The sequence below is a fragment of the Phocoena sinus genome, chromosome 14, assembly GCF_008692025.1.
Source record: "Phocoena sinus isolate mPhoSin1 chromosome 14, mPhoSin1.pri, whole genome shotgun sequence".
NCBI lineage: Eukaryota > Metazoa > Chordata > Mammalia > Artiodactyla > Phocoenidae > Phocoena > Phocoena sinus.
In genome coordinates this window covers 64,895,996-64,922,333 of record NC_045776.1, presented here as the reverse complement: position 1 = coordinate 64,922,333, position 26,338 = coordinate 64,895,996, and the positions used below count along the sequence as shown (strand labels likewise).

At 53.3% G+C, this 26,338-nt stretch overlaps 1 protein-coding gene, 1 pseudogene and 1 gene segment (V, D, J or C); all 3 read left to right on the top strand.

Annotated features, from left to right (window-relative positions):
* The window catches only part of LOC116739222, a 280,988-nt gene that overhangs the window by 245,536 nt on the left and 9,114 nt on the right, over positions 1-26,338 (top strand). The window contains 1 exon segment of the V gene segment in view: positions 1,536-1,539. Coding sequence covers positions 1,536-1,539 — 4 coding nt within the window.
* On the top strand, positions 2,541-25,524 carry LOC116739223 (immunoglobulin lambda-1 light chain-like). Its single transcript, XM_032603449.1, has 6 exons — positions 2,541-2,586; positions 2,733-2,809; positions 8,513-8,710; positions 23,090-23,112; positions 23,640-23,677; positions 25,099-25,524. Exons 1-6 carry the CDS (start codon positions 2,541-2,543, stop codon positions 25,416-25,418), a joined length of 702 nt encoding a protein of 233 aa, XP_032459340.1. The 3' UTR covers positions 25,419-25,524.
* On the top strand, positions 19,978-22,136 carry LOC116739011 (annotated as a pseudogene).

Here is a 26,338-nt window from a genome sequence, read left to right as displayed (position 1 = left end):
CAGGTGCAGAGCAGGCCCCTGGCCAGCACTGAGGGCTCAGCAGGAAGCACTGGGCCTCTGGGGAGGGAGGATGTGAACCTTGACCCCATGGTGGGTACAGGGCTGGGTCCTTAAGGAGTCATGAGGCGGTGAGGGTATCTGTGGCAGTACAGACTTGGAGCTAGGCCAGGCTTCTCCTGCTGGGGATGGGTCTCAGCTTTGGTGCCAAGAATGGCTCCCCATTCACCCACAGGACGTTCTAAGGACCGGCCAGCACCACGTCCACTGGGACAGCAGCAGGGATGGGGAACGGGGATGCTGAGCTGGAGAATATGGTCCCCTTACCCCAGTCGGACCCCCAGTGACTGAGGCCTGAGAGGCAAAGTCCAGGAGCTGCCCGTGTTCTGGAGGACTCCACAGGGGCAGGAGGGGAGGAGGTGGCTGGTCTTCCGTGGAGGGATGGACTGGGGGCTGGGGGCAGGACTGGACAGGACATCAGAGCTCCATGCTGCAGTGACCTCTGTCCCCGACTCTGCTGAGACTCACAGGGGACACAGGGCCCTCTCCTGTCACCCCATCCCGGAAAGGGTTGTTCTCTCCAAGGGTGTGCTGTGACTTTGTCCCAAACAAGGCCTTCTGCAGGTCCCTCTAGTGGGGAGTGTCCTGCCCCCCTTACACTGTACGAAAGGGAGCCAGGAGGATGGCACCACCTCCCATGCGGGTCCCACCACATCCACACGCCCCGGGGCCTGTGCTGCTAAGAACTGAAGACAGCAGGAGCCTGTGACGGACACACAGACGGACAGACGGCACGATGTGAGGACAAGGATGGAAAAGGGAAGACGATGAGACCATACCCCGCTGTGCTTAGATGGCGACCCACCAGGGAGGGGTCTGCCCCTACGGACTCGATCACAGAGAGATGGACACCCATTCGAGGGCATCTCTCTGGTCAAGGTCATAATAGGGTCAGGGTCTGGGTGAGAACTGTCATCCTGTCTGTGAAAGTGACTGATGAACAGGGTGGAGGACGGTATCTCCTCCCAGGTTGGTCCACACCTGTGGACATAGGATTAGTGACCTTATAAGAAGAGACCAGAAACACACCCCCAACCCCGAGTGAGCCACTGAGACAGACCATCTAAGGACAGAGCCAGAAAGTGCCTTCAGGGAGCCGGGAGAGAGCTTGCACTAAAAACAATATTAGGGCATCTTGATCACGGACTTCTGACCTCCAGAACCTTGGTAAAGAAATTTGTGGTGTTTTAGCAACATATGGGTGGTATTTTTCCATGGCTGCCTGAGCTGACTAAGACAGGAGCTGGGAACACTTGTGTGTAGGTGTTTATGGGAGCATTAGTCTTCATTTCTCTGAAATAAAATCCCAAGGGTACAATTCCTAGATTGTACAGTAATGGCATGTTCAGTTTCACAGTAGCTGCAAAGCTGTTTTCTAGGGTGGCTGTGCCACTTTATAGTCCTACCAGCAACACCTGAGCCACCAGGCCCTCTTCTGCGCAGCCAGCATTGGTTCTGCCACTGTTTTTTACTTTAGCCCATCTGCTCCATTCTGACTGGTGTGTAGCGGCAACTCTTTAGGGTGTGATTGACATTCCCCTAATGACTCATGGGGACCATCTTCCCATGTGCTCATCTGACATCTGTACATTCCCGAAAAAATGTCTGTTCACATCATTTCCCAAATTCCACTTGGATTTTAGTTGTTTTGTTTATTGATTAGTTTTCAAACATTTTTCAATGTATATACAAGTTTTTGGATGAATATGTGAGTGGAAAGTATTTTCTCCTACTTTACTGGATTTTTCAACTCCATAAAAAGGACTTTTATAGAAAAATGCTTTTCAATTTACTGTATTTCAATTTATCTTCTTCCTTTCACAAATCATGCATGTATTGTCAAGTCCAAGAATTGTTGCCTAGGTCTAGATAAGGAAGACAATTTCCCTTTTTTTCTTAAACATAAAATGAAAAAGAATGTATATGTTGATTTGAATCACTTTGCTGTGCACCTAAAACTAAAACAACATTGTAAATCCACTATACTTCGAAAAATAAAAATTAAAAAACTTTAAGGAAATAGAATGAAACCTCTGCCAGACGTACCTGACCAGGGTCACTGTGTCTGCTGCTGGGATTCTGGGCTCTCGCAGCAGCATGACCGTGGTCCCCGCAGTGCCAGCTTCCAGCACTGTCCAGCCCACCACACGATAACCTCATCCCCAGAGAGGACGCTTGTGTGTCCCCAAGGCCCAGAGGGGAGCCCAGGATCGGACTGAGAGGTGTGTGCACACGCTGGGGCAGGGGCAGCCTTTCTCACTCAGCACCAGAGAGTTCTGGGGACCTGGGCTCAGGTCTGGAACTCAGGTGCCAGTTTAACTCCTCCTTGGATCCCAGCTGTTCTCTGCTCAGCAGGGAGCCGGTCACAAGGCCAAAGGTGGCAGGAAGGAGATTTGCATGAAGACACCCCTTCTGAGCATAAGAGAGGCCCAGAGGCCCCACCCCAGCTGTGAGCTCAGAGGCAGAGCTCGGGCGTCCCCACCATGGCCTGGACCCGTCTCCTGCTCCCCCTCCTCGCTCTCTGCACAGGTGCTGCCCCCAGGCTCAGCCCGAAAAGTGACCAGAGCTCAGCCCGGTCCAGAACTTCAGCTCAGCACAGGAGCTGCCGCAGGGGGCATGAGGCTACAGGGATGAGACCCTCTTCCTTACCCTCACTCTCCTCTCCTCTCTTGCAGGTTCTGTGGCCTCTTCTGAGCTGACTCAGCCACCTGCGGTGTCCGTGTCCTTGGGACAGACGGCCAGGATCACCTGCCAGGGAGACAGCTTAGGAAGCTATTATGTTCAATGGTACCAGCAGAAGCCAGGCCAGGCCCCTGTGCTGGTCATTTATAAGGATAGCAACCTGGCTTCAGGGATCCCTGACCGATTCTCTGGTTCCAGCTCAGGCAAAATTGCCACCCTGACCATCAGCAGGGCCCAGGCCGAGGACGAGGCTGACTATTACTGTGGGTCAGCTGACAGCAGTGGTTATCTTCACAGTGACACAGGCAGACGGGGAAGTGAGACACAAACCCCCTCCCCGTCTCTCTCTCACTCTCCTCCAGCCCCCAGGAGGATTGTGGAAGAACAGTGACAGGTCTGGCCCAGTTCCCCCAGATCTGAGACCCCCAGGCTGCCCCTCTTCCCAGCCCTCCAGGCAGGCTCTGCACAGGGGGCTCAGGGATGGATTATGGCTGGCAGGACCAGGCTGTCTTAGTGCTGTCTGGCCAGGTCGGGAACTTTGGACAGAGGCCCTGTATGGAAGGACAGACAGAGGGACACGTCCCTCCAGTGGTAGTTTTCCCCACATTTCCATATCGTGGTCCCTGGGCCCCTCTTGGCCCAACTGTCTAGGATTTGACCACAGAATGTCCTATCCCATCTGATGCTGAAGCCCCAGGCTCCCATGGCAGCTGGGATTCTGAATAGAACACGCCAGAGCAGTGGGCATTCTAGCATCTACCTCCTTCTCTCTTCTGGCCTCGTCTACTCATCCACGGCTGCTGGGAGCCTGTGAAAACTCACAGCGGCGCCCTCACTGGGAAATGCTGTTGGTGCAGAAAATGGCCCCCCACCCCGGTTTATCCCCCTGGTCAGAGAGGGTCAGGTGCGTGATGCCTGAGGCCACCATCCCCAGGCTCTGATTCAGTTTAGGACGACCCGAACGGACCAGCTTTAACTCTCCTGCAGAACCCCGAGTCCTCATTTGTGTGACCAAATCCCGGGTCCCCTCCCCTCTGCCGAGTCTCCCCTCCTCATCTCCTTCCAGATTTCCAGGACATGCACTTAACATCTCAGAATCAGCTTCCAGGGAACCCGATCTAAGTTGGCCAGCTGTTCCCAACATGTTCACAGGGTCCCGAGGAGGTTATATATACCCCCAAGTCTCTGTTTTCCTGCCTAAATCCACAGTGTGCTCTTCAAAATCCCCAGTTAGATCTGATTGTCCTTGAATTTTTATAAAACTGTGCATTGGAGGCCAATAAGCTATGGTGAGAATGTTTGTGAAAGAAACTGGCAAAAAACGATTTCTCTATCCAAAGTGATGACTGAAAACTCACCACTATCACGCTGTCCTATGATTAGGTGTTGTAAGTGATGGGGACCACCAAGAACATCTGTTCTGTTTCAAAGTAGGGCCCCAGTTTCACAGTAGACACCCCCATTATACCAAAGCCTCAGTCTTCATCTGAAACAGGATCCAGGGAGGAACTGGGTTGATTTTTGCACAGCTATTGACCCATCAGTTGACTGGATATGTTTCTCCTTCTTGTAAAGAAATAAAACCTTGACATCCTACAATGCATGGCTTTCCTCACAAAAAAAGTCAGTGTCCAAACTCGTAGACGTACAATGAGGAAATTTCTGGGTGACCTTGGAAAACAGTGAATTTACACCCAAAGACCATTTCCCTGGAAAATGCTTAAACAAACATGTGACAACCTGAACAATGGCACATAGATCTCCTGCTTCACACAGAATTCTAGATTCTCCAGGGGAAAGGTCCACATTAGAAATATTAAAATGCCACCTGTGGATTTTTTTTAAAAGAAAAGCCAAAAGTTTCCTCCAAGTGCACTCCTGTCTTGCATGAGGGTGGATGTCTAATTTGGAGGATGGAAACCACATGGGAAAAAATTACGTTCAAAAAGTATTGACAATTACAGATTATTAAATGTACAATTAACTTGTCACACTAATGGACCATGAACCAGCAACAGATGATACTTTATGCACCGAATCCCTAAGACCTAAGCAGTAATTCCAGGATTCCTCCAGAGGAGAGATCATGAAAATGCTGCACTAGTTGCTTTGAATCTGGAGTGTGTTGTTCTTGGGCTTTCTGTTCAGCCCCACGGGGAGCAGGGCGCTGTCAGCCTCGCAGGTGTCAGACGGCCCCAGGGGAGGTGCAGCAGCGCCCCCAGAGGCAGTGGGGAGAACTGACAGGAAGAATCTACAATTTAGGTTGAGAATTTCCCACACCCCCTCCTAACCCAGACATGTTCTAGAACACTCAGAAGAGGCTATTATTTAGGGATTAAGACATCTCTCTTCTCTCTAGCCCCCAAGTGACCTTGGCGTTGTCATTCCCTCTCTCAGCCTCTGCCTTTCCCTGTCAAGTGAGCTCCTCGAGTCCTGGGCTCCAGTCACAGAAGCAAATCTGCAGACATTTATGGAAGACAGTGACTGGTCAGCCACATGGGACAGTAGACAGGGCTCAGGACCAGAGGCACATGCAGCAGCTAAAGCCCCAGCATGGCTGCATGGTGGATACTTGGCAGGGGAGAGGCACTAGTAACCCCCCCGAAGGTCTTCAGCCCTCAGGTAAAGTAGGGAAGGCCGAGGGGTTTGTCTCAACCCACCTGTGTCAATCCTGTTCCTGCTCCCTGGGCTCCAGCCTGTGCTAAGGAGCTGCAAAGACCCGGATTTATTACGTGTGAATCCCCTTTGCTCCACCTGAACACATGTCACTTCTACCCCTCAAATTCTTAACTCAGAGAACATATTACACTGGCCCTGGAGCTGGGTTTACATCCCAGATCCCTCAAGTTTGCCCTGTCCTTTCAGATCCTCCAACACACCGACTCCTCCCCACTGGCCAAGTCTCAGCCCTTCCCACACTCACTTCTTACTACTTGGTTCACCCCAGTCCTGAGGGCAGCTCCAGAGTTATCCCTTTGGAGAGGCCCCCAGCCTCTGATTACAGGACAGCCTGCCTGTCATTGTCTGTCTCTTCTCTGGATTAATTATCCCCACAGCACGCACCACGATGGGGTTCTTTCCCCATCACTAGTTTCGTTAACTGATGCATTTGTGCTCAGACTTTTCCTGCTTGGTCGGAATACATTTTTTTCTTTTTAATTTCAGGACTCACTGATGAAAAGCAGAGGCATGAACAGGCGGGGACCTATTGTAGTCTCACCAAGATAAGTTCTCTGGGTGATCACAGATTCCACGTGGGACCCAAGATCTTGCCAGCATCCAGGTCCCTTGTCCCTATATGTTGGCCTTGCTTTCATTCTTGTGGATGACAGACCTCAGGATGGCTGCTGCAGCTCCAGCTATCACACCATGTTCAAGAGGAAAGGATCTGCGTCAATTCCTGCTATTTCTTTCCTTTACAAGAGCAAGAGTTCCCCGAGATAAACTCCAGCCAACTGACCCTTACATCCCATAGAACAGTGCTGGGCCACCTGGTCAAACCTGATAGCCAGAGACCTGAAAGAAGCAAGTGTTTGGCTTTTAAATAAACACTGCAGGCAATGTGTAGGTGACCGTGGTGGAGATTCTCTGCCAGGTGTGCAAAGCCACTGTGTCCCCTGCACTGCCCCCCACACAGGATGGAAACACCCTTCAAGCAGGGACTGTGTCCTGTTCATGCTGAATTCCCTGGAGGGAATGTGCCAGCCCAAAGTGGGTCTGAATGAACATTTCCCAGTGGGTGTGGTCCTAACCGTGCCTTTGGAACTGTAGCCGCCACCCCGCATCAGGCCCATACCCAAAGCTGGCACCAATAAGAGTCACCCCCTGAGGGAGGTGTCCCCAACTGCCCATCCCACCTGCGTGACCTCCCACCACGCCACAGACAGGAGCAGGGATGCCTCCGTGAGCCCAGCCCCCTCCTCTTCCAGATGAGCCTGTTCATACCTTCACGGGTAATCTCAGCCCCTCGTGCCAGGACGTGAGGCAGACAGAGCCATGGAGGGGGAGTAAATCCTGATTGGGGTCACCATCCCTGGATCAGGGAAATCACCACCTGAGCAGTGGGCTCTGAAATCTACACCTAGAACTGAGTCTCCGCCTCCAGTGTGGAGCAGCCACCAGGGGGCAGCAGAGGTAGCCCGGCAGAGCCACCTGGAGGAGGGGTGTCCTGGGCATCAGGGCTCCAGTACAGGGGAAGAAGTAACCAGGACCTCACACCTGATGACAAGTGTCCTTCCGTTTCTACAGTGTCACTTCACTCTCAAGTACATGTTTCTGTCTCCGTGTGTCCCAAGTCCTGCTCTTGGAGGACGGTGCCTGTTTCCTTGCCCCACACCCACTGCCAGCACACCTAATACTGCTAAAAAGCCACCGCTGTCCAGAAACGCTCATCCTCCCTGTGACCACGTTGCCCCTCCCTTCCCTGTACTCGGAGGCCCCGTCCTCCAGACACAGCTGCTCCTACTCCCTGGAAGCTCTCCCACTGCCCCCTACCTGTCCCTCCACTTACCCCTTACAGGGAAGGGGGGGAACCAGAAATTTCCACACTTCCTGTTTCCCAGTGTCTGACACACAGCAGTCACTCAATCATCTTTCCGTAATTGTGATGTTTATGACATATATATTTTCCCCAGCAACTGAAGGGAAATGGATTAGGACTGACATTCCCTTGCAGAGTTATTAAACCCTGAAGCCCCCTCTCATTCTCTCACAGAGCAAACGTTTCTTTTAGCCCCTTGTCTGTTCCTGCCCCTGAGGCACAATGGGGACACTACAGCCCCGGGAGCTCACAGCCCAGGGTAGACACAGCACCGCAATGGCCTGGAACACTCCATGTGCTTTGTCAAACCGTGAATTTTATTCAGTCTTGGGCCCAGGAGCTGTGATGGGGGGGAGAATCCTGTACAGTCTAAGCCTCTTAGTGTCGCCCATGGAATGAGTTCAGAGAATACAGACCCACCTCTGAGCTCTCAGTGGCCAGGCCCATCCAGGAGTGAGGCCAGGACTCAGACTGGAGTGGAGACGTCACCCCCAGACTACGGGACAGCAGGTGGAGGAGGATCCCCCAGGCCGAGGCGGGGTCTGCAGGGGCCACCCCTCCCTCTCCGTGTCCCTGGGGGCTGAGCCCTTCTCTGAAACCACAGAGCTCTCCAGGCAGACCCCCTGGGCCCGGCTGATTTGCACCCCCGGCAGCTCTCTCTCCAGCAAGGGGATAAGAGAGGCCTGGGAGCCACCCTGCCCAGCCTAGGCCTCGGGGAGCAGACTCGGGGTGCCTCCACCATGGCCTGGACCCCCTCCTCCTCGGCCTCCTGGCTCACTGCACAGGTGCTGCCCCCAGGCTCCGCCCACCCCTGGCCCAGGGCTCGGGGACAGACCTGGCCCTGACTCTGAGCTCAGCAGGGCGCTGCCCGTGGGGACAGGAGACTCCTGGCCCTGCTGCAGGATGGGGGGCTGGAGGGGCTGAAATCTCCCCACTGTGCTCACTGCTGTGTGTGAGCCCCGAGGCGCTGCGCCTGCCAGAGAAAGTGAGGCTCCATCCACCAGCCAGGCCCATGGGCACCTGGGGCTGAGACTGACGGGAGGGGGCGCCCTCGGGGCCCAGAGAATCTTTGGAGCTTAGTCCAGGCCAGGCAGGTGGGGGTCTCTGGACATGGGTTCTTCACCTCCAGCCCACCTGTCCTTTTCTCTCCTGCAGGCATTGTGTCCTCCTATGAACTGACTCAGTCGCCCTCGGTGTCGGTGCCCCTGGGACAGATGACCAGGATCACGTGTGGGGGGAAACAACATTGGAAGTAAAAGTGCTTACTGGTACCAGCAGAAGCCGGGCCAGGCCCCAGTGCTGGTCATCTATCATGATAACGAGAGGCCCTCTGGCATCCCTTACCGGTTCTCAGGATTCAGCTCAGGGAACACAGCCAGCCTGACCCTCAGCGGAGCCCAGGCCGAGGACAAGGGCGACTATTACTGTGCAGTAGCTGATGGCAGTAGGAGCAGCTGGCAGTGACTCACGGTGACACAGGCAGATGGAGAAGTGAGATCCTGACCTCCCTGCCTGGCTCGGCGCTCACTCCACCCGCCTCGGAGCAGCTGGAGGGCAGGCCTGAGGCTCCGGTGTCCTCTGTGCTCTCAGGACCTCTGTTTATCCTGCTGAGAAATGGCGAGTGGGATTCGGTCCTGAGTCATGGAGACTGTCGTCAGCACCCTTGAGCCAGAGGGTTCCCCTTGCCAGCTGTGTCCTAGGACAGCCGTGTCCCCTCTCCAGGCTCAGCTTCTCCACTGGCTTCTCTCAGGAGTGGGGGGAAGATTCCAGATACAGGAAGGAAAGCTTCCGGCGCCTGGTGGCTGCTGGTGGCCCCTGACCCACGGAGGTCATTCTCGTCACTTGTGCCTGATCATCCTGCACTGAGACCCAGGGCCTCCCTGCAACACCCTGAGGCGGGCCCTCAACACCATTGCCCACAATCCTCTAAGAACTGAGCTTTCCCGCGATGCCTGTTCCTTTGTAATTTGACATCTGAAAATTGTCATCAGAAGATTGCAAAATGTTCACATCACTTCTTTACATATATTCATCGGAGTCTAAAAATCGTCATGATTTGATATCCACTGTCCTTAAAATTCTTCTATAACATCCATCTTTCCTTCTGCTTAGACTTGTTTCCATTCCACATCCCTTACTACATTTGGTCTGCTCATACATTTTCATACCTGAAAATCTCATTCATTATCCTGTCATACATCTCTGTCATAATAATGTACATTCATTTAAAATTTTTGAATTTGTTTCATTTCCCGTGATTTTAAGCGCTAAAAGGTTTCTCCCACATTGTTATATCCTAATTATTAGCAGCAGAGTTTGATCAAAACAACATAAATGCATTGACATTTTCATAAATAACTATTAACTAGTGTTGATTCGTGGATCCATCAATTAATATAATTTACCTCTAGAATGAAGTAAGTCCAGCAACAAAGTTGTCCTGGCTTGCGTTTCTATATGAAACAGAGAAACTTTGGTCCATCAATAGGAGTCTTGTAATACAGTGTCACTGCCTGATATGAACTCCTTCCTAGTTATACGCCAAAAATCGTTCTTGGTTGATGGTCAAAAATAGTTTCTCTAAATGATTTATCAGCTGACAGCTCCGTTTCATACTCTTGTAATTTTGTGGAAAGCAAAGGATTGGACGGACACCACCCGACTTCAAGAGGACTCGTGTGGGAGGCAGTTCGATGCACCTCCAGACCCCTCAGGGATGAGGGCTCATTGCCTCACATACTGGGAGAGCCTGCAAGCCGGCTCCATCCCAGAGTCAGCTTTTCGGGGAACCACCCTCAGAGAGGTGTCACCCGGCCACTTGTCATTCATTTTCTCGGGGATAAACACCGAGAAGGCTTGAGCAGAACTTACTAGTTAAATGTATTACTCCTTTACTTAAGAGGCCCCTTGTGTAAGAAGATATAAAGATTGGGGAAAATTTAAATATCACCTTAGTGCAGCTTTGCCAATATGATATCTTTTGAGAAAAATACTTGCATCTTATCATGTGTTTTGAGTATATGCTTCCTCCAAAACCTGAGGCTGCTGACTTGAATCATTTAATCTATGGAAGAGTCTGACCGAGTGATCTAATTTGCACAGCCAGTCCTCACTGCCAAATGTACTATTCGGACGAAGTCCTGTTAGAAGCCTTCCCACTGTATTTGTCAATACAAGTAAACGTGTTAGTGGGCATTTTGAGGAACATCATAAATCACTTTTAATCAAAAGATGTATCTGGTGAGATCAACATTAAAATGATGTAGATCTTCTGCGTTCACTTATCTACATTTATAACTTTTTAAAAACAAGGTAAGTCACAAGGCTATTTGTCGTTATTTAATTAGCCACAGATACTATTGGACACCATGTGAGAAATAAATGTCAGAGTATTTAGCGGTTTGGCTTTTAGTAAGAATGAAGTAAGAATCGAATATAAATCACATTAGTCTTGTTACCCATCAGGACGGAAGCATTTCCTATGAATGGAACAAGGATGTGAGAATGTGTAAGTCTGGACCACCCTCCCAGGGTCCCAAGAGGATTCACCCGGCTGATAGCTGCTGGTGGAACAGTTAAAGGACCAATGGCTGCTACAAAGCCACCACCTGCCAAAGTGGGGTCTCCTCACCGTGGGAGTGTACCCCTCCCAGGTGTCAGTCCAAGCCTTTGGAAAGGACCTGGAAAACAGGTTCTGCCCTACAAATATAAACCCACCTGGTCAGGTGGGGCAGGACCTGCTGGGCACTGGCCATGCCCACTCCAGCACAGGGAAGGGTTGGGCAGACCCTGCAAAAAGCAGTTCCTTGAGCTGGAGGTAACTAGTTTCTCCCAAGTTCCAGACACAGCCAAGACTAGAGTGAGATGAGTAAGACACCCTCCTTGTCTGAGAAATTTAAGGAAGTGCCCCAAAACTCAGTAATCAAGAAAAATAATATTTTGGGAATTCCCTGGAGGTCCAGTGGTTAAGACCGCATGCTTTCACTGACGAGGTCACTGGTTCAATCCCTGGCTGGGGAACTAAGATCCCATAAGCTCCATGGCACGGCCAAATTAAAAAAAAAAAAAAAAAGATAAATAATACTTAATGCAATATTTTTAAAAATTGAAATTAAAGCCCCCCCAAATCCATATGAGTAAAGCACTGAAACAGTAAGTAAAATGAGGATCTGACCATGCACTGGTGTGACTCACCTTAAGCACCCCCACCCCAGGACAAGCCGGGACTCCAGGAAGATGAAGAACAGAGTCCAGCCCCTGCACCCCTCCTCCCCCTCACGGGAACCCCCCGCCCCCACCCTCAGGTCTCACGCCTCCCGCGAGCCACATTTTCTGGGCGTTGCCTCCCTTGACAGCTGGTTTCTGCTGCCCTGTACCGGGCCCTCCCCCTCGGGCTGCATCCCCGGTGGCTGGACTGGGAGAGTTAGAGGTTAAAGCATGGAAATTTTCCAAAGCCCCCAGTTCCAGGCTGGGTCCCACCACCATGTCCAAAAAGGCTGGTCCTCCCAGGTCTCCGGCTGGTACTGGTAAGTCCCAGGACACGGTCTTTACACCAAGTAGCTGTGTGTCTTAGGAAAGAAACTCTCCCTCTCTGTGCTTCAGTTTCTTCATCCGTAGAAGCTACCAGGTTGGTGAGTCTGTGGCGTCTCCAGAAGCAGCAGGATTCTCTCCCTATTTGCTGGAGGACAGTGCAGGTAGGGGGCTGTACCCCCAGGATCGCCAGAGGAGCTGGGATCTTCAGGGTTCCCCGGGCACCCTTCAGAGGGGGCTCAGGAACCACAGAGCCAGATCCTGATTCCAGAAACTTTGTCATATCTCCAGATGGACACTTTGTCCCCCTCTGCCTCAGACCCTCCAGGCCCCAAGAGTAAAACGCTGAAGATGTTAAGAGAAGGACCAGCCGCTTAAGTTTTGGGGATGGTGGGGAGTGGGAGCTGGGGAGACCTAGGCCTGGGAGAGAAGACTCCACTGTGACTATAGGCAGGTGTCTGGGGCCTGTGGGATGGAGAATGGGCAGGGGGCTGACCAGCAGGAGGCAGGGGGCGCCCCTGACACGGGAGCAGGGCAGAAGTGACGGGGCATGACACACCCCTCCACTCCAGGGGAGATGGGTGGGGGCGGGGCACAGAGGAGCCAGGGACCCTGAGTAGGGGATCTGCTGAGCAGGACAGCTGGACCCAGACCTCTCTGGCTCAGCCTGAATCCAGCCCTCGGCCATTCTTGGTCCAGGGAAGGGGTGGGGAAAGTCTGGGCGGCCAGAGCTGCAGCTGCACCAGCTGGGAAGGCCCTGCCCATCCCCCGAGGGTTCCCAGCGTCCAGCCAGACCAGAATTTCCAACCATGGCCACCACAGGAGGATGTGGTCTGCGGTGGCGGCTGCCCAGAGGCCGTGGCAGGTACAGGGTGGAGGATGGGGCACAACTGGAATCACCGAGTTCAGGGACAGCCCCTTTTTCTCCCCGAAATCTGGGGCTGTCCCCAGTGGGTGGGGGGAACCACAGCTTCTGGGCTCCGGGCAGTGGGTGAGTGTCACACCCACACAGGGGTGCGGGGAGGGAGCAGATTCAACCTGGACTCTGGGGCAGGGGCAACGCAGCCCCCAAGGTGCAAGGGGCCCAGGTCCCATGCTGGAGTGGGCCAAGCACCACAATGGGGAGAAGCTGGACTGAATCAGGGCCTCCCAGGGGCTCCCCCATATCCTGCATGATGGCTGGTAGGGCACCCACACCCCGTTACTCTTCAATGCCTGGCCCATGTCCAAGGACAGGGATCTGTCTGTGTGTGCTGTATAGTCCAGCCCTCAGCACCCGGCCCGGCAGCCTGGGGTTCCTCCAAAGCTGCTTTATGAGTTTGGTCAAACTGTGAGGTTTTGATCACCATCATCACCTTCCTTCCCTCCTTCCCCCATCACAACCGTCATTATCAAGAGCTGTGGAGGGTCTGGGATTTGTTCCCGCCCACAAGCTAAAAAGTGAGCCTGCCGCAGTTGCACAGATGCTGGCGGACACAAGATGCTGGGTTGGAGACAAAGGCCAGCATGTTACTCCCAGCAAGAGAGGCAGCCGGCATATCGGCATCACCCTGCACTGGTTCTCTGAGCCCCACAGGGAGATGCAAAGGGGCCAGGAGACACCTGCACATCCACGCTGGGGACCTCAAATCTTTTCTGCCGGACAGTAAGCATGTTTTGCTCCAGAGGGAGACGCTATCTCTACCCTCCAGGGTCATTCATTACACACACATACTCGAAAAGATGATCCAAAACAAAGGCAATCCGTTCCTTTGCTCGTGAGACGTGCAGAAATACAGAGATCCGTGGACATTGTCTCCCAGGGACCCTTATCTATATGAAGAAAATGAAGTCCCAAGCTGTGTGCCTGTTAACGCATCCCATGGAACAGGCTGGACTGATTTTCACCAGATGTAGCAGGAAAGATAAGGAGCATCGGCCTCAAAACATGGGCCAGGGCTTCCCTGGTGGCGCAGTGGTTGAGAGTCCGCCTGCCGATGCAGGGGACATGGGTTCGTGCCCCGGTCCGGGAAGATCCCACATGCCGCGGAGGGGCTGGGCCCGTGAGCCATGGCCGCTGAGCCTGCGCGTCTGGAGCCTGTGCTCCGCAACGGGAGAGGCTGCAGCAGTGGGGGGCCTGCGTACCACAAAAAAAAAATCACGGGCCAGACACCTCTGAAAGGGCCCTCCCAGGAAAGTCACTTTGGGGTCCATCCCTGGGAGGCCTCTTTCAGATTTGCTGAAACAGAAGATTGGGAGGGCTGCAGAGCTGGACTTAAGTTGACATAGGTATTAGGGCTCCTGTGGCCAGAGAGCAACTGGAAAGCCAGAGGGTAGGTGCTGGCTGTGACGAGTGGAAACTTGCAAGCTGCCACTTGGAGTTCTTCCTATACCCAGCAGCCTGACAGCACCAGGACCTAGAGGGAGGGGCATGCCCTGGAGCTGTGTGAGGGCCAGGCCTCTTGACGGTGTGGCATCAGGAAAGTACGGAAGCTGCTTGAACATCAATTTCTTCGTCTTCAAACAGGGGAGAAAAAACAAAATCTCAGCTCAGCAGGGAGCCGGCCCAGTTGTCAGCACTGGATAAACAGCACCCCTCTCATTACTGTATCATGTGTTATCTTCCTGGGCTTCAAAACGGACCCCAACCTAAGCAGACACGTGATCACACTGATCCTCAAGGCCTTCCTACGGCAAAGGAACTGCCCCTATTTTACAGATAAGGAAACTGAGGCCCAGAGGGAACCTCGGTCTGATTGGTGTCAACATTCATGACTTGACATTTCTCATTGAACGCGGGGTATAGAATCACTCCCGCAGGGCCCTTGCCTGGCTGAGAAGCTGAGTGAGGAGTTGACCAGGGACACTACCCAGGCTTGACCAAACCAACCAAGGAAGGGCGATCTTGACTGGCCGGAGTGAAGGCTGCAGGGACCAAGCCAGAGGACTGGTCAGAAGAGAAGCCCCAGCCCACTGCACTCAGGCCTCACTGACTCTTATTCCACGGGAACTCGGCTGCCCTCCCCGGCTCCTCCAGGCCCCAGGGAGATGCTCCACAGCCCAGGGACGCAGTTGCAGAACAGGGAAGGAGAATAGGGCAGGTATGCCCGACCCAGGGACCCGGGGGCGGGGCTGGTGGGCGGGCTTTGCTGTGAAGCCCTTGAGCCCTGGATCCTGACCACAGCAGAGCAGTTAGCAAAGGCCCCCCTGGGAGAGGCCCCAGGAGTAACAGCCATTGATCCTGAAGGGGGCCAGGTGCTGGGGGCAGGGACAGAAAAGGCCCAGGCAGAGGACAGGGCCACGAGGGCCAGGATGCACTGGGACGGCCACTGCCAGTGAGAGGAACTGGGGGCACCTGCCGATCCCCCTCCAGGGAGCCCACACCAGCAGGTCGGCCGAGGCGCCTTTGACCCTGAGGGCACATGAGGCCCAGGTCAGGCCAGGTGGGCCCATGAACACCCCAGGGGTCAGAGCTCTGTCCCCAGGCAGTCCTGGCCTCTAATAGTACTGGGCCTGGCCATGGGCACCCATGGCCTGCTGCCCCCGAAGGCAGCATGGCCCCCCACATGGAAGCCCCGGGAAGTCTCCAGCCTCTGGAGACTGTGGGACAGGTAAGAGGCCGAGGGAGTTGTGGTACAGGGGGACTGGAGGTCCCTTTGACGGGGTGCAGGGGTGAATGACTATAGAAGAGAGGGACAAGAAGGGAGAATCATCCGTAAAGAAGGGGCCTGAGCAGACAGTGGCTTTATTTAAAGTGTTGACATTTTGTCTAGTGTGAATTTGTTTGTATTGATTTTTTTCTTAATATTGTATTAAAGTATCATTTATCTCAATGACTGGATTTTTTTGGTGCCCCTTAAGTTTTGTGCCCAAGACTGGTGCCTCACTTGCCTCGCCCTGGACCTCTGAGCAGGGAGAAACAGGGCAGCAGGGGCAGGACGTACCCAGAAGACACTAATCACTTTAGGGGCAGCAGCCCCACAAGGCAGGTCCTGCCATCATCCCCGTCTTACAGACAGGGATAGAGGTCCAGAAAGGTGAGGCAACCTGCCCAAGTTCACACAACACATGGGCACGGTCCCAGGACTGTGGAAATCCCGGGACTGAACAGGCACCAGCATGTCCTGTGTTTTAAGAAAATGGTGCAAGAGAAGGGGCAGTTTACAAGGCGTCCAGAGAAGGAAGCAAGGGTTTGGCTTGTTGTCCCCCAAGGAGGCCAACTCCTCAACTAAATTCCTGAGTGTTTAACTGGGGCCAAGCCTGAACCAAGCGGGGTCATGTCCAGGCATTGGGCAGACCCATGGGTCATTTTAGGAGCAGTAAGATGGGAGGGGGGGATGCCCGAGCTGGTCTTACAGATCCAGGGTGCTGACACGTGACGGGGCGCTCCAGGCAGAGGGAATGGTCGGGGGTCCGAGGAGGACAGTGAGGTGGCACAGGCCCACAGGGAGCCTCCAGAGCCGGGGAGAGCGGGGTGCAGACTGCTGGGGTCTTGTACACCTCATCCTTTATCCTGGGGTCCAGGAGGAGTCACTGAAGGATTCAAGTGGGGAGCTGTCAGAGTCAGGTTCATGTTTTGAAAAAATGGCTCCAGATAGGAGACCAGTGTGAGTGAGGCCAGATTAGAGGATGGAGAAGGGGCAGTGGAAAGGGGATGGGGAGGGGGTGCTGGTCCATGGTGACCAGGTACCGATATCTCCTATGGAATTGGCAGCTGAATTTAAAGTGACATTATCATGGTAGGGAGAAACGGGCACAGTCACGAACTGTCTATAAAAGACTAAAATGTCCACCCTTTTTAGCAATATGCAATGAGTCATAAAAGAAAGCGTATTTCTTTAAATTGTGTAATTCCACTTCTAGGAATTCACCCTGAGCAGAGGGTGGGGGGAACAACCAAAGATGTAACCAAAGGTTTACAAGCAAGAAACTCAACATTATTAATGATGGGAGAAAACTGGAAATAACCTAGAAATCCAGCAGAAAGGGTGTGACAAAATACAGCATGGAATATCCATCATAAGGAATCTTGCACAAACCTCCAAAATTGTATTTCTGAAATTGGGTTTTTAAAGTATGCGTGCATTTTCAAAAGCCTGTCAGAAAATGTAGAAAAATGTCAATGGTGTGTCTCTGGCAGGTGTGATTTCATCTAGTTTCAATTTTTTACTTTATAATTTTCTGTAGTTATGAAAATGTTCACAAGAAGATATATTTCATTTTTATCTTCAAAAATAATTTTTAATACCAGAGTACTATGTGTTTTTAAAAAGATTAAGTACAGAAGTATATTAGCCTGCAACTAGCTTTTTCAACAGTCTGTTGAGATTTTCTGTATCAGCCCATATGAATCCCCCATGTTCTCCGCACAGCTTTGTAAGACTTCAAAATTTGGATGAAGCAGCATGTCTATAATGATTCTCCTGTTAATGAACATTTAGGTTGTTTCCACTTAAAAATGTGAATTACAAGAGATGCTACATGGAGACCCCCAACGTGTGTAGCTGTGTATCCATACTAAGTACACTGTGTATCTCCACGGGATAGATACCTAAAAGTGGGATTGCTGGATCAGAGAGAACAGGCTTTGAAATTTTCATAGGAGATGCCAGTGGTCCTCCCAAAAGTCTGTTCCAACTTACTCTCACCACAGTGAATGACAGTGCCTTTCCCTCTCCATTGTTGCCAATAATGTGACAGGGTGGATCTTTTTTTATTTTGCATGTCTGATGAGCAAAAATGAGAACAAATGTGTTTGTTTATTTGATCGTTGGTGAAACTTATTTTTCTTTCATATTTTTATTGACTGATTTTATTTCTTCTGTGAATTTCACCAGTCATAATTTTGCCTGGTTTATTTTTCATTCGTTTGGTTGTATTTTCTTAAAGATCTATAAGAAACTCTCCATCTATTTGGGATAGTAACCCCTTATTAAGTATGTACATGGTAAATATTTTTCCCTGATCTGTTTTACACCTTTTGTTTGTGGGGTCTTTCACCATAAAACCTTTTTGATTTTTATATGTCAGATTGGCGGTTTTTCTTTACAGTGTCTGTGATCTGCGGCAAACATAGGGAAGGCATATTCATTTCTATTTTTTTCTATTTTATTCAGGTATTTTCATTGTTTTGGTGTTTGTTTTTACTTCACCTGGAGTTTATTTTTGCGTAGGTAGGAATATAACCTTATATATTTTCCAAATGGAGAGCCAATCATCATATGTTTGTTGAATACAAACATAGCTTTTATCCAATACTGAATTATGGATTTATCACATCCTCTCTGTGGTTCTGTTGATCTAATGATCAATTCCCACATCCTTTCCACCCTGTTTTAATTATTGTAGCTTTACAATGTGTTTCTGTACCTGGTAAAGAACAACCCCGTCGTTATTATTCTCATTCAGAATATTTGTGTCTCTTCTCCATTATTATTCTTACTGTTGGACTTCAGAATCGGTTCGCTAATTTTCAAAAATTATTCCTTTGATGTTGTGCTTGTAATTTCATGAAGTATATGGATTCATTTGAGGGGAATTGATGTCTTTGCTGTTGTGTCCATTAGTCAAGTTGTGTTATATTTTATCCATGCAAATCTTGCACATTTTGTGTTAAGTTTATTCCTAGGACTTTTAATAGAATTTTCATTGAGGTTGTCAGTGTTTCCCAAATTTCATCTCCTCAATAGTTACCTATTGCTCTTGTGTTCAATCATTTTGGTTAATTCTTGTATTAGTTCTAATAGTCCTTCAGCTGATTGTCTTGGGTTTTGTTTTGTTTGTTTGTTGAAGTAAACTAGCCCATCATCTGCAAAGAACAATTTTATCTCATTTTTCCTAACACACTCTTTCCCCCACCTCATCTCACTTCATTGGCTCGAATCTGTAGAATATGATGAATAATAAAAGTAAGAGTGGGAACCCTGACCTTTAAGATGGTTTTACCTTTAAATGTGAGGGTTGCTATAAGTTTTGGGAGATACTCTTTATCAAGTTGAGGATGTTTCCTTAGATAATTAACTTAATAAAAGTCTGGATATTTGCTTTATTTAATCAGAAATAAGTGTTGAATTTATACTGCAGTTCTGTTAAATTTTGTTTCAAAAATCTTATGTGCACACCTTAAACACAACCATGAACAAATAGTTCCACCGCTGAATTAAAAAAATTCTTGTCCCAATGCAAAGGGTTACCTTCTGATTTAGATAAACTGCATTGGGAGATACAATCAGATTTGTCAAAGTTTGAGGATTCTTGTCATCATAAACTCTCAGGGTGAGATTTGGGTGTTTTTTCTTTTTCTGAGTATTTTAAGGGTATTTTGTGTTTAGTAGGATGCCTAGAACACAGAGGGTGATTCAATGAGGGGAAAGCATTCTGGGATGACTCCAGGCCTCTGGCTTGAGGAGAAATCTACTGAAGTGAGAACAATGAGGGGCAGCAAGTTTTCGGGGAACTGTGAGGAGTTTAGATGGGGGATGTTGAGTTTGAGGTGTCTGGAGGGCATTCAAGCAGAGATGCATTCAGGAGGCAGAATGTGCATAAATCTAGAGCCAGAAAGAGAGGTCAGGACTGGAAATAGGGATGCAAGACCCCTGGGCAGTTGTCAGAGTGCACAATGTGGGTCAGAGGCAGAGAGAATGGGAAAACACAGGGGACTGGGAAGGGACCTCAGACTTGACCAGGATGGGGACCTTGTTGGCGTTGACCTGAGAAGTTTCAGGGAGAGATGGGGGTGAGAGGAAGAGGGCTCCCCATACCACATCCCAGCCTGTGAAACAGTGCCAGGCAGACAGGTGCTTGGGGACCATTGTTGGACAGATGGACAAATGATGGATGGATGATGGATACATGGATGGATGGATGGATGGATGGATGGACGAATGATAGATGGATAGATGGATGATGGATGGACAAACATACGGACAGAAAGACAGTGAACTGAGAGAGCAGAGAAGGCTTCATGAAAGAGGAGGAACTGAACTGCATCTCAATGTATGGAGACAACAGGGCAGGGGGTCCCCACATGGGGGCCCCCCAGGAATGACCTGGTGTCCACAGGCCCAGGGAGGAAGCTACCTGGCTGGACTGTGGGAAATTATGGGGAAGGAACACCCAGAAGCCCTAAAATGAGGCCAGGAGAGGTCGGGCAGGTCCAAGCCAGCTCAGGACTCACTCTGCCACACCACATGGCCACCCGAGGGGACTGGGCACTCAGCAGCACCATCAGCACTGAGGATTCAGTGGTCACAGGACAGCCTCAGAGTTGGGGGACACACTGGGTGACAAGGTGTGAGTGGCTCCTTCCTCAGACAGGGGGCTGGGCATGGGGACACCCAGGCGTGCCCCAGCCTCTGGGGGGCTGGCTGCCCACACCCCAGCCCGAGGACACAGCTCCGCCTGCTACAGCTCTGAGCCCGTCACGCCCAGCAGTTCCCTGCTCCATCCTGGCCCCCGGAGGGACAGGCCCCAGGTGCTGGCCCGGCGGGTTTTGGTCCGAGTCTCAGTCACCCTGCTACGTCTTCGGCGGCGGGACCCAGCTCACCGTCCTAGGTAAGTGGCTCTCACGTCTTTCCCAGTCTGTCCCACCCTTGGCTGTCTCGGGAAAGTCACTTTTTTCTCTCTGGGGGCTGCTTCCCCTCTGCCCTCCCAGCTTAAGGACCGACCCCACCTTTCTCCTTGGGGCCTGGGGAGGCAGGTTGGTCTTGGGGTAACCGGCAGGAAGGACCCCAACAGCAGGAGCAGCCACCTCCAGGGTCCAACTGTTGGACATGGCCCATCCAGGGGCCTGGGCTGGGGTTTGGTCCAGGAATGGGGGCTCCTTCCCCTTTTCTAGGGCAGACACTGGCGTAGGGACCAGAGGCTTGTTCTGACAAGAGGCACTGGGGTGGCCTTGGAGACAGTCTCCAAGCCCCAGGGTCTGGGCTGAGGGCCACAAGGGAGGTCAGGGACATAGCGGGAGCTATGACCCAGCCTCCAGGGACACAGAGGAGCAGCCCGAGGGAGGCCCATGGAGGGCAGAGAGACGGGTCCCACTCACTCTGGGCTGAGGCTCTCTGGGCCCTGGCTGGGCTGTGAGGACACAGGGACATGGAGACACAGGTGAGATGGGACAAGGTGACCAGAGGCTCCCAGGATGGTGGTCAGAAACGAGCGGGTCCTGTAGGGCAGAGACTTCTCCGTCCCTGGAGCGCCGACCCCCTGGGGCGCAGGGATCACACCTGTCCAAGGGTCAGCCTCCACCTGCCTCAAAGATTTCATTAGACTCAGGAGATCATGAACAGGGGCTCAGAGCTCACAGCAGCCCCATAAAATCAGAGTCGTCAGAAGTGCTGCATGGGGGCAGCGGTGCCATCCTCTGGGGGAGCAGCTCCAAGAAGACAGCCAAGGTGGGGGGCCTTGCAATCAGAGCAGAGGGATGGGGAGATGGGCAGGGCCTCGGAGGAGTCCCTAGGGCTTTGGTGAGGCAGACCCAGCCCTCGGCGGAACGGCTGAGGCCAGGCTGGGGCAGAGCCATTTCCCGTCAAGGAGAGGAGGCTCCAGGTCCCGCTGTGCAAATGGCTCTGCTTCGGTGCCTCTCCATACACAGTCAGGATTCTGGCACGTGGGGTGGGGGACCCCGGTTGACAGAGGAGGCATCTGGGCTCCTGAAGGATGAAGCCATGTGGGGGCCAGATGCTGGGTTGAGGGCTCAGGAGGTCGGGACCAGATTCCAAACTCAGACTCCAGGTACCAGGAGGAGGGAGGAGAGCTGCCCGGGTTACACACAGGGACACTGAGGCTGCAGATGGAATGGCTTGGCCGGGTCACCTGGGAGGGTGACATGGAAGTTTCTTAGGATCCCCCGACAGAAGGTGAGCAACCCCAGCCATGGCTGCCTGACCTCAGGGGAGCAAGGGCCCGCCTGGGATCCATGCACTGGACTTTGGGCACCTGCGCCCGCTTCTCCTGAGCTCAGGGGCTCCCGCGATGGACGCTGCCCCAGTGACCTCCCGTCTCCCCCTCACTTTGCAGGTCAGCCCAAGTCCCCGCCCTCAGTCACTCTGTTCGCGCCCTCCACTGAGGAGCTCAGCGCCAACAAGGCCACCCTGGTGTGTCTCATCAATGACTTCTACCCGGGCAGCGTGACGGTGGCCTGGAAGGCAGGCAGCACCACCATCACCAGGGGCGTGGAGACCGCCCAGCCCTCGAAACAGAGCAACAGCAAGTACGCGGCCAGCAGCTACCTGGCCCTGACACCAGCGAGTGGAAATCTTATGAGAGCGTCAGCTGCCAGGTCACGCACGAGAGGAGCACAGTGGAGAAGACAGTGTCGCCCTCCGAGTGCACTTAGGTCCTGGTCCTCACATCCTCAGGGGACTGGAGCCACAGGACCCCTGGAGGGTCTACCCACCCACCCTGGTCCCCCCAGCCCTTCCTCCTGCACCCAGTCAATTCTCAATAAAATGTCCTCATTGTCATTCAGAACTCGTGCTCTGCTCATGTTTCTTTCTGCATTTGGTGTCCTGAACTCAACCATCCTCGAAGGGGAACAAAATCCTCCTATCCTTTAAGAAATCAAGATAGAGGATGGAGTCTTGGGACTCTTGTGAGGGATGGTTTCACTGTCACCCAGGAACCCCCTCCTCCAGAGAACATTCGAGAACAGGGAATTGGGTCGCTGCAGGAATGGAAGTCTGTCCACCCTCCCCACCCTCTTCCATGTTTCCTCCTCTGTGTGGACCACCTCCACATCTGATTGTCCCGGTCACACGGTGTTTGGTTGCCAGGGTCCCCAGGACAATACCTCAGCTCCCTTCCCTGGAATCGTCAGCATCACATTCTGGGTTGTGTACCCCTCAGGAGTCCGTCGGTTCTGTAGATGGTGACCCACCGATTCCACGTGTCCTTTTGCTCAAAACCCACCCCGGTAATTCCGCATGACCTCGTCCTAGAGTTCCCACCCCTCCTCATGGCACCTCCTGCTCGCACCTCCCTAGGGAAACAGCCCTGTGCCCCTCCCCCAGGCCTTCCTGTCACACTCTGCACAGGACCCACAGCCCCTGACCCTGGTCCCTCATCCCACACTCCCTCTAGACAGTCCTCCTCCCACTTGCGTCAGGAGGGTCCCGGCTGCCTTCAAGGCTCCTGGGATGAGGCCAGCTCTGCTCTCACCAGTCTCTCGGTGGCCAGCCCACCACCGACCCCACCACAAATGCCAGTAAAAACCATGTGAGTGGTCGACGGGGCCATGAGTCTAACGTCAAGTTTCGGTCTAGGACGGTGCCGTGGACTTGACTGTGTACTGATTCACCATCTTAGATCTGGAATGAGATCTCAGATCAGTGAGATTATTGCTGTAGGAGCTACACAGGACAGGGATCCGAGTGGTTAGAAAGGCAGACACACACGCACATGCACGCACACCGGCACACACACGAGTTACTGCAAACTTGGCCGTGTTGGACATGCCTCTAGGGCACTGGAGCCTCCAGAATCCCTGTGGCCTCGCTCTGCAGAGAGCACAGCTCCATCCCCTCAGGATGCTAAACAGGCTCCTCACCCTCCCACCATGATGCCCCCCATGCTGCTGACCAGGGGACCCCACCTCCTCCAGGAAAGGAAGGTCCCTGGGATGTGATGTGACACCCAGATGTCTCTCCTGCACCTCCCATGCCTGGGGATGGATGGAGCCCCGCTTCCCAGGGCTGAAGTTGCTGGTGGGGTGGGGTCCCCCCACATCCTCCCCGAGGACAGACCAGCCCCCATGACAAGGAGGGTGGCCCTGGGGCCTCTGTGCAGCTGCAGCTGGGCCTGGGCAGGGGGTGGAGGGGTTGTCAGGAGGGTTTATGTTCGAGGCTGTGTCACTGTGTGATGTGTTCGGCGGAGGGACCAAGCTGACCGTCCTGGGTGAGTCTCCCCCTTCCCCTCCTCTTCGGAGTCCACAGTGAAATTTGGGCAGATTTTCTTGTCTTTTCCCTCTTCTCTGGGGCTGGGGTCTCACTCTCCGGGGTCTGTCACCTTCACCCTCTAGGCTGTCCATTGCCCCCAAGCCTGTCATTCTTCACAGAACCTGGTGGCCATGGTGGGGACAGGCTCAGTGACCCTCCTGCCACGCCTCGCTCTTCCCATCCCGAGACTTCCCTCCAGGCCCTTCTTCTCTGGATGCTGGGATGTCAGCTCCCTCCTCAGGGTGCCCAGCCCCAGGGTCTGAGGAGAACGGAGGGGCTGAGGCCCAAGGAATGGGGGTCTCAGGCTGGGGCACTGGGTCCAGGGATGTGGGAAGGACACTGGAAAGAGCTGGACAGAGTATGGGTGTCATCCTGGGACCTTTCTGCTCAGGGACCCCAATGGGGGCTAGTGAGGGACCCCAGAGCCAGGGGCCTTGGAGAGTGGAGGAGGGAACAGTACACGGGGGAAGGGTAGACGAGTGTCCCGTTGAGAAGGTGGCCTCAGGGTGCTAGGTTCCCATCATCCTCCCAGCAAGCAGGCCACCCCAGGCCGCACACATCTCAGGACACTTGGACCTTAAGGGTCACTGCACCAGTTACACACTGGACGTGAGCCCCTAGCTCAGACGCCCAGGGTGGGGACTCCTCATAGGGACAGGTGACAGGAACTGACTCAGCCAGGCAGACAGATGTCCCAGGACAGACAGATCCCCAGCGGGACTTCACAGGTCAGGGGACCCCTCAGAACAGACACAGCCCCAGGCTCAGAACATAACATTTACCCACATGGAAACTCTCATTTGTGGGACTCCCTGGACCCCAGCCCTGGGACTGACGCTCCCTCCACCCTGGCAGCCCTGGAGGGGTCTCTGTGGTCTCTGTGGCAGCCCTAGAGGGTTGGGGGCTGCGAGGCTGGCATCAGGGGGACTGTGCGCAACAAACCCCCCCCGCCAAAAGGGAAGAGAGCCTAAACGGGAGACAGGCAGACGACCTGTATGAGGACACCGGACGAAAACCAGGGGAAGATCTCAGACAGACTGATGCCCAGGACACACAGACACCCAGAGGAAAGAGAGGACCTCAGGGTAGACGCCAGGCAGCACCAGGGAGCAGAGGGTGGGATGTGGTTTATGGGACGTGGGAGCCTGAGGAAGAGATGGAGACTTGCAAGGGAGCCCCGAACTCCCAGGAGTCGGGCACTGAGGATCCCCCGACAGAAGGTGAGCGACCCCAGCCATGGCTGCCTGACCTCAGGGGAGCAAGGGCCCGCCTGCGATCCATGCACTGGACTTTGGGCACCTGCGCCCGCTTCTCCTGAGCTCAGGGGCTCCCGCGATGGACGCTGCCCCAGTGACCTCCCGTCTCCCCCTCACTTTGCAGGTCAGCCCAAGTCCCCGCCCTCAGTCACTCTGTTCGCGCCCTCCACTGAGGAGCTCAGCGCCAACAAGGCCACCCTGGTGTGTCTCATCAATGACTTCTACCCGGGCAGCGTGACGGTGGCCTGGAAGGCAGGCAGCGCCACCATCACCAGGGGCGTGGAGACCGCCCAGCCCTCGAAACAGAGCAACAGCAAGTACGCGGCCAGCAGCTACCTGGCCCTGACGGCCAGCGAGTGGAAATCTTATGAGAGCGTCAGCTGCCAGGTCACGCACGAGGGGAGCACCGTGGAGAAGACAGTGTCGCCCTCCGAGTGCTCTTAGGTCCTGGTCCTCACATCCTCAGGGGACTGGAGCCACAGGACCCCTGGAGGGTCTACCCACCCACCCTGGTCCCCCCAGCCCTTCCTCCTGCACCCAGTCAATTCTCAATAAAATGTCCTCATTGTCATTCAGAACTCGTGCTCTGCTCATGTTTCTTTCTGCATTTGGTGTCCTGAACTCAACCATCCTCGAAGGGGAACAAAATCCTCCTATCCTTTAAGAAATCAAGATAGAGGATGGAGTCTTGGGACTCTTGTGAGGGATGGTTTCACTGTCACCCAGGAACCCCCTCCTCCAGAGAACATTCGAGAACAGGGAATTGGGTCGCTGCAGGAATGGAAGTCTGTCCACCCTCCCCACCCTCTTCCATGTTTCCTCCTCTGTGTGGACCACCTCCACATCTGATTGTCCCGGTCACACGGTGTTTGGTTGCCAGGGTCCCCAGGACAATACCTCAGCTCCCTTCCCTGGAATCGTCAGCATCACATTCTGGGTTGTGTACCCCTCAGGAGTCCGTCGGTTCTGTAGATGGTGACCCACCGATTCCACGTGTCCTTTTGCTCAAAACCCACCCCGGTAATTCCGCATGACCTCGTCCTAGAGTTCCCACCCCTCCTCATGGCACCTCCTGCTCGCACCTCCCTAGGGAAACAGCCCTGTGCCCCTCCCCCAGGCCTTCCTGTCACACTCTGCACAGGACCCACAGCCCCTGACCCTGGTCCCTCATCCCACACTCCCTCTAGACAGTCCTCCTCCCACTTGCGTCAGGAGGGTCCCGGCTGCCTTCAAGGCTCCTGGGACGAGGCCAGCTCTGCTCTCACCAGTCTCTCGGTGGCCAGCCCACCACCGACCCCACCACAAATGCCAGTAAAAACCATGTGAGTGGTCGACGGGGCCATGAGTCTAACGTCAAGTTTCGG